Source organism: Neltuma alba, unplaced genomic scaffold (assembly GCF_004799145.2).
Source record: "Neltuma alba isolate B1F8T4 unplaced genomic scaffold, ASM479914v2 tig00003727_pilon, whole genome shotgun sequence".
Lineage (NCBI taxonomy): Eukaryota > Viridiplantae > Streptophyta > Magnoliopsida > Fabales > Fabaceae > Neltuma > Neltuma alba.
Window position 1 is genome coordinate 33,635 of NW_021633408.1, and position 9,489 is coordinate 43,123.

The 9,489-nt window shown below is 37.5% G+C and overlaps 2 protein-coding genes and 1 pseudogene across 3 annotated transcripts; 1 reads left to right on the top strand and 2 right to left on the bottom strand.

Moving 5' to 3' along the window:
- Positions 1-258: 258 nt before the first annotated feature.
- Positions 259-3,881, bottom strand: LOC114742376 (E3 ubiquitin-protein ligase RDUF2-like). Its single transcript, XM_028930650.1, has 3 exons — positions 3,773-3,881; positions 1,410-1,490; positions 259-1,331 (listed from the first exon to the last, which is right to left on the bottom strand). The coding sequence occupies exons 1-3, from the start codon at positions 3,879-3,881 to the stop codon at positions 355-357; spliced, it is 1,167 nt and encodes a 388-aa protein (XP_028786483.1). The 3' UTR covers positions 259-354.
- A 4-nt stretch (positions 3,882-3,885) lies between these two features.
- On the top strand, positions 3,886-6,519 carry LOC114742380 (uncharacterized). Of its 2 annotated transcripts, XM_028930654.1 has the most exons (7): positions 3,886-3,901; positions 3,988-4,132; positions 4,325-4,467; positions 4,589-4,639; positions 5,339-5,560; positions 5,663-5,765; positions 5,935-6,519. In XM_028930654.1, the coding sequence occupies exons 2-7, from the start codon at positions 4,047-4,049 to the stop codon at positions 6,515-6,517; spliced, it is 1,188 nt and encodes a 395-aa protein (XP_028786487.1). In that variant the 5' UTR covers positions 3,886-3,901; positions 3,988-4,046; the 3' UTR covers positions 6,518-6,519. The 2 variants fall into 2 exon arrangements, with proteins under 2 accessions (XP_028786487.1, XP_028786486.1); XM_028930653.1 differs by lacking the exon at positions 3,886-3,901 and having other exon boundaries at positions 3,916-4,132.
- A 929-nt stretch (positions 6,520-7,448) lies between these two features.
- On the bottom strand, positions 7,449-8,716 carry LOC114742377 (thaumatin-like protein; annotated as a pseudogene).
- Between the last annotated feature and the right edge of the window lie 773 nt (positions 8,717-9,489).

Genomic DNA, 9,489 nt, shown 5'->3' on the forward strand with positions numbered 1-9,489 from the left:
CACTAGCACTTCAAATTCCATAATTCTAAGGCCCACCTTAACTGCACAACTTCATCCATTCTAACAAAATCTTACCACGTACAAATTCCAAAATTCTATCCTTCCCCCATTTTAATGCAGTAACTCCAGACTCCAGAGCTGTTTATCATATATGAGTCATAAAATTTAAAGGCGCATCCTCAATTCATTGTGAGTCGTACAATTTGAAGTTACCTCCTCACTGAACAGAGGAAACTATGGAGTTATGGTCACAAATGATACAATATAAAATAAAAATTTAATTATATTTCTGAGGGGAAAGAAGAAGAAAACAGAATATGAAGTTTGACCATATGTATTATCCATAGACCAGGCCTAGTTGCGCCTTCTTGAGAATCTAGATAATATTGTATTGGATCGAGTTCTTCGGCTCACATTTGAATCAGTTCTGGAAGAACGAGAGAAGGAAGTCCTAAGCCACCCGAAGTGTGAGAAGAAGTTCCGGAAAGCACTACCTAATCCCCGAGTCTCCCTTGATCTCCTCACACTCGCTTCCCAAGATATCCTCCGTGGAACACCCACACTATTGAATCCACCATCCATTTCTGTATATACAACAGGAAGTTCACGTTCGGCAGCTCTTCTTCCACCCGTGAACCTTCCTACAGCAAAACCGCCACCAGGTAGTCTCCATATAGTTAATCCCACAGTATGATCATCCCTTCCACCGTCAGATACGGGAGAGTTTCTGCCACTACTACTCCCACGCATCTCAGTAGGTAACTCATGGCGACAAACTGGACATGAATTACGAATTGAAAGCCATGGAAGGATACAATCGGAATGGTAAATGTGCTTACAAGGCATTTCACGAGCATCCGAGTCAAGCTCGAAGGGTTCCTTACAAACTGCACAATGTGATTCCGCCGAAACATGTGTGGCAACAATCTTGACTATGGGCATCGATTCAATTGCAGATTTTGATGCTGGAGTTTGATGTAAACGTCCGATTCCCGTGACTTCTAAATGAGTCAACTGGTCAAGAAGGTGGTCAAATCCAGCACCCATTAAGAAATCAGTGACGCTTGCAGGAAGTGGCCGAAGACCCGAACCTGTACCTTCATTGTAATAAAGCTCAAAGTTCCCTCTTTCAATACCAACCCCTTCATTTCCACCGCCACCGCCATCGGCGGGTCCACTGAGGACAATAACTGGGTTAAAAGGGGATCGATCGCCTGCGTTTCCTCGGGCCACGGCGGATTCTAGGGCTAGCTCCTTGCTCGGAGCTAGACTCGTCGTCGACGTACACTGATGGCGACGGGAATCGATGGAAAGGAGAGTGAGTACGAGTCCTGAATTCTTCTATAAAGCCAGACCCACAATCAGGGCAAAGCAAGGTTTCTTCAGCCCCAATTCGAACCCTAACAGACTGATTGCATCTGTAGCACCAATAGGATGATCCCACTGAAGCCATGATAAACCAGATCGAGCAAGAACTTCGCTAACCCTCACTGAGCAACAATCAACACCAAAAAAAAAAAATCCCAAATCTATTCTCTTGCACCTTTAATACAAATATTGAATAAAAAACCCTAATTTTTCCCAGAAAAAACCTCAAAATTTGGTAATCGAACGCAGATTCCAAACCAAATGCTTTGAAGCGTGAAAACGAACAAAGCGAAAATGGAAAGTGGGAGAAGAATAAATAAAGGATGCTATCCTGACTTGAAAGGAAAGCGCGTTGTTCGTGGATTGAAGCTTTTGAAGAATTTAACTTTCAAAAATGAACTTAATTAATTAATGTTAGACGGAGTTTATTTAATTCAATTATTGGCACAGAAATCAGCGTGAGTGCAGCACAAAGAAAGTCGTCCTTTTCGTTCTCGTAATTACCAAAATGCCTCATGCGGAGGGATAAAAAGCCAAAAATTTTTGAAGCACTATCCCTTTAATTATTTTCTCTCTTTTTCCCCTTTACTTCAAAATGAAAAAAAAAATAAAAAATAAACTTGATTAATCAACAAGGTCAGACGCTGGGGGTCACGAGTCAACTCACGAGTTAGTCCGTAACAAGTTAAACCCATCTAGGTAGTGTTAGAAAGCTTGTTGAAGACGTGTTAATTATAATATCAAATAATAATAATAATAATAATAAATTTTTGTTTTTTTTTCTTGAAATATTTTACTAAAAGCACCAAATAAATTAATATGTATTTTTTAAAATTTTTTAGATAGGATATAATATATAATATATAATTATAGTAATTAAAAATTTTAAATAAGTAAAATAAATGTGGATTAGACACCCTATAGGTTTTGGACCAAGCATATAGATTGAAAAGACTTTTTACTATAAATTAACCTTTAGCTAACCTTAACTCGTCATTTTGGTGGGTTGGTAGGTTAAACCCGTGAGTCCAATCCACATTATCAGTTTTATTTGGTGCAATAATTTTCAATTAATTCAATTAGTTTTTTTTATCTTTTATTTTTTTTGCCAACAGTTTCTTTTTGTCAATTATAGTAAGTTTTATCAATCTGATAAATAAAACACACGGACAGGTTCTAATATATTTAAAAATTAATTAGAAACAAAGTTCATAATCTTAGAACCTCCATAAAAATGTTTTCAATTAGCTATATTATGCACTAATCTTCGATTTTTGGGGATAATTGCAAGGCCAAATTGTCATTTAAAAATATATACATGACCAAATGAGCTAATATGATGTACTAATTCCTTGATTTTTCCCTCCTTTACAAGATAGGAATCTTGTAAGAGAATATATTATATTCCAGCCCAATATTCACATGGGCCCAAAAAGGGATAGTATTATATTGACGGTGGAGGTGTTAGCGATTTTCAAATTACTAGGAAATCAATTAATCAAAGCTAAAATATATCTCTTTGTTTTTTTTTTTGTTTGGGGTAATGTTTACTATGAAGATGAGGGTGGAGTTAGTTGGTTGGGCCACTAGAGAAAAGTACACAAACATATTTGGTTGAAAAAAGAAAATGGATAAGAGATAGGAAAAGGCACAAATTTTTCTAAATAGAATTTCCACCATTAGCCAATCCCTTTAATACCTGCTCTCTAATTTAAGCAAGAAAAATTTTTCTGTCATAGGAACTTGATATGATGTAATACTTATTCGGATTACTTAGGTGCTTCTAAACATGTTTTGCGAAAATTAAAACAAAACTCTTTTCACGTTCCTCTATAAATTACGATTAAAAAAAAAGAAATTCAAAGTAAAAGAAGTGAAATTGACAGGAAACATAAGCCTCAAGAAAACATTTATATGTGAAGAGAAGAACTCGTTACATGGGCTGCTATTATATTGTCTGTTTAATGTGGGATGATATCACCACACCACATGTGCTTGTGTCTACAAACGAATAGATAATATACAATACACTCTACAAAAAGTTCATGTTAGATAGAGATACATGATATTCATACATAGACATCCACGCACAATTAAAGGAGGTTCTCCTCAAAACACCATCAACGCTGGAAGACAGCCTTACAAGGCAGTGACTGGACAAATAGTTCTCCTCAAATTCACGTAACACATGTAGAGAAATGTACCTATTTATAATTTTATTTGATTGGGTCAAGATCAAGTATTGTGGTGCACTGGTGTCTATTGGCTTTTCCAAAGACGTCTCTATCTCTATCATCATTAATCCTTATCTACGACAGCCCAATTCCGGATTCAACCGAAAACACATTCTAAAACCTGGCCCAAAGCACTATTTTTTGACTGTTTTCTACAACGTTGTATTTACAAGCTGGGCTAACATGTTTATTGGGCCATGTGTTGTGAGGCCCACAACCTCCAAGTTTCTGGCTTTCAGCGCCTCCGTCTTCGGTTCGTACCTTTCCTCCGTCCACCATTCTCTTGAATACTGGAGAAGGTTCGTGAATCAGTTGCCAATTTGCTGCTATATATCTGAATTTCACACGGGTTTTGAAACTTATTCATTCCTTTCTAGCTTTCAAGTATCGTTGCTTGCTTCTGATCAAGGTATTTGGCGATTTTCTTTTACAATTAACCTAGACATGGCCAAAGACGGACCCAACTGGGAAGGGTTGCTCAAATGGAGTCTCGCTCATTCTGATGGAACTCGACCTACTGGCAATTTAAGGTGTGTATTTTATTTCTCTGATTATGGATTCCGGTCAATATGATTGTGAAAGTTTCTTTTTTTATTTAGTTCTCATTGTAAAAAATGCATACTTTGATAGAGAACTTTTTTTCTTAAAGTCAATATTTGTTCTTGAATTTGAATTTAAATACGAATGAGGGGTCTGATGCATTTTGCTTTGTTTGTCATTAGTGAGGAGGACCGAAGATGGTTTATGGAAGCGATGCAAGCGCAGACTGTTGATGTCATAAAACGTATGAAAGAGATTACTCTTGTTATGAAAACTCCAGAGCAAGAATTGGAGGCTCAAGGAGTTACCCCTGCTGAAATTGAAGGTATCCGACATTCATACTAGCCCAAAAAACAACGTCTGGAAACGATTTTTTTTTTTTTGGTGTTTTTGGATTGCTTTAGTTCTTATCATTAATCTCATACTGAGACTTCTCCGGTCGACAGATATGCTGGATGAGTTGCAAGAACATGTGGAATCCATAGACATGGCAAATGGTAATGGTTTTTTTTCCCCTCCTGCTTCTTGTATTTCTTCGAAGGAATGTAAATATTGTTCATATGCAGAATACTTGCACATGTTGGCTTTGGAAGTTGCCAATAGAAGGTTCTTATATTGAAACTGATTTTTAGCAGCTTCTGTGCATTATCCCCTGCATGCCGAAGAAGCTTGACGCTTGATTTTATGTCATGTTCATATTGTATCACCCATTAACGAATTAAGATTATTTTTTATGTCATGTTCATAATGTATAACCAAATAAGAAATAAAGTTCATTACTTTTGGCTTTGTTGGTCAAAATATTGTGAAATGTATCATGGTAAACATTTTTTTTAATGGATGATCAACTGTTAATTTTTGTACCTTCCCCTTGAAAGTTTAATTCATTCTTCTTACGACCTTATGTTACCATGCGATGATATTAGTGGCTGACAAAGATTTCATGGATTGTGCCCTCGTTAGTCCAAAAATTTGTTTGTTTTTTCCTTTTATTTTGGTGAGTCAGATTACTGTCTATTGGGCCCAAAAAAACAGAAAAGAAAAGATTATTTTTTGCCTATGTTTTCTCTTGTTTTTGACGAAGGAAAGAATCAAAGATATTGTAGCAACAGATTCTAGTCATTGGATATATATTTTTATCTGTCTGAAACAGTGTGCCTGAACCGTTTCCTCTTCTTTATTTATCTGTGTCCCAGATCTTGACTCTATTGGTGGTTTGGTTCCTCTTCTTGGTTACCTTAAGAACCCTCATGCAAATATTCGAGCAAAGGCTGCAGATGTTGTGACCACAATAGTCCAGAATAACCCACAAAGTCAGGAACGGGTTATGAAAGCAAATGGTTTTGAACCTCTTATTGCTAATTTGAGTTCAGATCCTGATGTGAAAGTTCGAACTAAGGCACTTGGTGCAATATCTTGTAAGTATGCTTAGTGGTTTTGTGGCAGTGCTATCTTGTTCCTGAGTTTGGAATTTTTTTTTTTTTTTCTTGACTTGTTTCGCTCTGGGAATGACTTTTCAGCATTGATTCATCACAACAAAAAAGGCATCACTGCATTTCGGCTTGCAAATGGTTATGCGTCCTTAAAAGAAGCCTTATCCTCTGAAAATGTGAGGTTTCAAAGGTAATTAACGGATGTTTAACATCAGCAAATACTGATCTGTACAATATGAAGCTGATATTTTCTGTTTATGGAGCTGAAAGTTAATTTCATGTTTTGTCCCTATTCTATTATCTATAACCCGCCGATCCTTGTTGATTAGAGACTCTAATCTTGTCTTGCCATCTCTCAGGAAAGCTCTGAACTTGATCCATTACCTGTTGCATGAGAATAGTTCAGACCGCAGCATACTGCAAGAACTAGGATTTCCTCGTCTGATGATACACCTTGCCTCCAGCGAAGATGCAGATGTCAGGGAAGCTGCTCTTCGAGGCCTTCTTGAGCTGGCTCGCAATGAGAAAGACGGTGCCCCTAGCATACTAGGGGAAGACGATGATAAGATGAAGCAACTTCTTCAAGAACGGATAAATGGTATTGGTTCAATGTCAGCCGAGGACCTTGGGGCAGCCAGGGAAGAAAGGCATCTTGTGGACTCTCTGTGGCGTACGTGCTTTAACGAGCCATCTTCACTTGGAGAGAAAGGTCTTCTTGTTCTTCCCGGAGAAGATGCACCCCCACCAGATGTTGCTAGCCAACATTTTGAGCCTCCTCTTAGGGCCTGGGCTGCAAATCCAAATTCGACTAAAGACTCTGGTAGTGAGAAGAGTAAGGCCCCTTTGCTTTTAGGGCCAGGACCTTCACCTGCTCCCCCCAATGATCGAGACAGCTCAAGTAGAGGACCGGACGCCAATGCCCAGAGAGATCCTCCTCAATAAAAGTTAACTCGTTTTGTCAGTTTTTGTGTTTCTGGTTCGCTGTGTGGGTACTCTTGCACTATCCTACAGTGAACATGTAATCTTTCTTTCCTTCATTCCGTAGGTTGGTTTTTCTTCGAATTTTCTAGAATGATTGCACGATGTATCTCTAATATTTGCCTTCCATTAATACGTATAGTTTTAAGCTTCACGGGAGGGAATTTGCTTGAAGTCTTGATTTTGAGTTGTAAACGCATAGCCCCGATAAATTAACCTGGGAAAATGTGATGCGTATTAAAATCTTTGATATATCAATTTATTATGGCCAATTTCTAAGATTTTTTTTTTTAATCCCCTGGTTCTGATGAATGACTTGCTTTTGATCAGACTGTTCAGATAAATCAGACGCGTTAGACAAATGTTGACATGGACATGAGACTATTTTCGGTCATTGATTACAGTAACTAGATGCAAACATGAAAAGCAAAAGCGCCTGTGTGTTTTTGCAGGTGGCTACAGTCTCTGATTTTCCTGCCTTTTAAGCCATCTTTCGCATACAATTTATACAGTGAGCAGCCGAATATGGTCCTAAATCCTAATAATTAAATAAAATTAAGCTTAGTGCATAGCAGTTCTGGTGAGAACCAAAGCAACAATTTCAAGGTACTAATTCTTTATTCAATTTCGTTAATATTATGTCATCCTCCATATACTTCCACTGTGTAATCCCCTTTAATGTTTTGTCCATTTTGAGAATATTGTTCCTGCTTGCGTTTTCAGATGCATGTTTGTTGTAAAACCTTCTCTTTCTTGTACGGAAAACTTGGCCAACAGATAGAATGATAAAATTACTGATAAAATAAAAAAGTAGACGACAATCCTTCACTAGTGATATGGACAATTTTCTAGATCTATGACAGAAGCTCTAACTTCATTCTTGCAAGAAATTCTTGCAACTATCTATATTAGGTTTGGGGAGGACAGAACGTGATCACATACCGGGAAGCCCTACATCTATTGAGACTACTAGAGTCATCATATGCATAGCTATAAGCCTTAGGACATATGGCCTTGAAGAGGAGAGCATATATGGTAGGCTTGCAAGTCTTTGGATCTGCATAATTCCCCGTGCAGCAATACTTAGCTGATTGCATAGCCACGCAAGCACTCTTACACCCCACAACCTTACCATTTTTCTTCACTTCCAAAGCTGATGGACAGCAAATGTTCAAGTCCGCCTCACAAGAAGCCACCCCACACCCACCCCCCAACCCACGCCGCACAGGTTCTCATGGACACAGGCAGGTTGAACCCATCCACCAAGCTCACATCATAAAAGTGCAATGGAGAAGAAGATGATCCCAGTGTCATTTCGACCACCGTAGCCGGCGGCATCCCTCCCTTCCCACCGCAGTCAATTTTCCCAAAGCAATCGCCGGTGACACATGAGCCTTTTCCATTGCTGTCAAAGCTGCAATCCTGCCTTCCCCAGATTCTTCCTGACCATTTCTCTGGTACGTCAAATACTACTTCTCTCGCCAATCCCAAGATGAAAACCTCCATCTTTTGGAGTTGGTTGCCCTGCACTGCCTTGTATTCCTGGCCACACATTGTCTACACAATTGTTCACTAGAATCAGTTGAGCCCCATCTGCAGTAGCCAAGAAGAAACACGTTTAGACTCAAGTTTACCACGGGGGAATGAAAGACTTATTTTTTTTGTCATGATATTGTCATGATTTATCAACTTAGCAATAATTTTTGCACAATCCGAATCTTCTATTTTAATAGAAATTAATTAATGCATTCACATTTGGAAAGACGCAGAGAAAAAAGGACATGATGGATGCAAAAACTGAGATATAGCCCCCTTACTCACATTCTTCTATTTTTGAATCCATAAATATATAAATACAAAGGATTCAATTTGGTTTCTATTACCTTGCTAGCTAAAAACCTGACTTTATATCAATCTAGTATCTCAAAAGAGGGAAATTCAAATTCAAAGTTATATGGTACTAAAATAATGTGGAAAGATCTATCTAGCTATTTGAATTATGGAATTGACAATGACATTAATCAGTACTAAAGACATGAAAGAAAGAACAATAGAAGTTTGAGAGAATGCAGTAATAGCAGTAGTTGCAGAATTACCAACAACGGAGAAAAGGACAATCAAATAGAAGAGAGGCAATAATAGAAGGGAGCAAGTTATTGCCATCGTTATGTTAGTTGAGAAGGTGATGCTGCCTATATAGGTGGTGGCAAGTACTGTCTATCTTAAAACACAAAACGGTTTTTGTGACTTCCTCTTTATGCCTTCTCGTCACTGTCATTGAACTTTTTCACTTTATTTTTTTTTCTCCGCTTGCTGCAACTTTCTCTTTCAAGATAAGGAATATATGCATTGCTTCCTTCTGGAGGCTTCTCTTTTACATAATTGGTTAATTGAACCTTTAGAATATAATATACTTCTGCTGAGTAAAACACCATCAAGCTTTTCTTTTACTTACGAAATTTTGGAAAGATAAGGGAATATTAACAATGCCGTGTGATTTGTACCTACTTTGATTATATTAGTCAATGTCTAAAGTATATATGAATCGATTAAAACTTGACGAATTTGAACATTGTGATCTGGAGTTCGAATAACTATGAAGCTTTAGGTTAAAATACAATATTTTAAATTTACTCTATTAGTTTCAATTTGGTCTATTTCTCCCAGCTTTGCGTAGGACTTAGATTTCAATTAAATGCAAATCTGAGTATTTATAATATCAATAGCTTGCATCAGATCATCCCTTGTTATTTATTATGTACATGCTATTTTTTTAATTTCTTGTGCCAAATGATATTTAAGCATTTGAAATTTGATGAATATATAATGATAAGTTAAAGAGCAATGTGTGCTTGCATTCCTAAGCACGAAGGAATATTTGTACGACGAGATTATATATGTCCTATGTTTTGATATGTTTGAGGCTTGTGGCATAA

Excerpts from the sequence above, each read along its gene's own strand:
- LOC114742376 (XM_028930650.1), bottom strand. The coding sequence starts at position 3,881 with ATGGTGGACGGAGGAAAGGTACGAACCGAAGACGGAGGCGCTGAAAGC. Across the intron at positions 1,491-3,772 it reads TAAACATGTTAGCCCAGCTT|TGAGGGTTAGCGAAGTTCTT; the intron begins GTAAATACAACG and ends ATTGTTGCTCAG. Across the intron at positions 1,332-1,409 it reads TGGTGCTACAGATGCAATCA|GACTCGTACTCACTCTCCTT; the intron begins GTCTGTTAGGGT and ends AGAAGAATTCAG.
- LOC114742380 (XM_028930654.1), top strand. The coding sequence starts at position 4,047 with ATGGCCAAAGACGGACCCAACTGGGAAGGGTTGCTCAAATGGAGTCTC. Across the intron at positions 4,133-4,324 it reads CGACCTACTGGCAATTTAAG|TGAGGAGGACCGAAGATGGT; the intron begins GTGTGTATTTTA and ends GTTTGTCATTAG. Across the intron at positions 4,640-5,338 it reads ATCCATAGACATGGCAAATG|ATCTTGACTCTATTGGTGGT; the intron begins GTAATGGTTTTT and ends TCTGTGTCCCAG.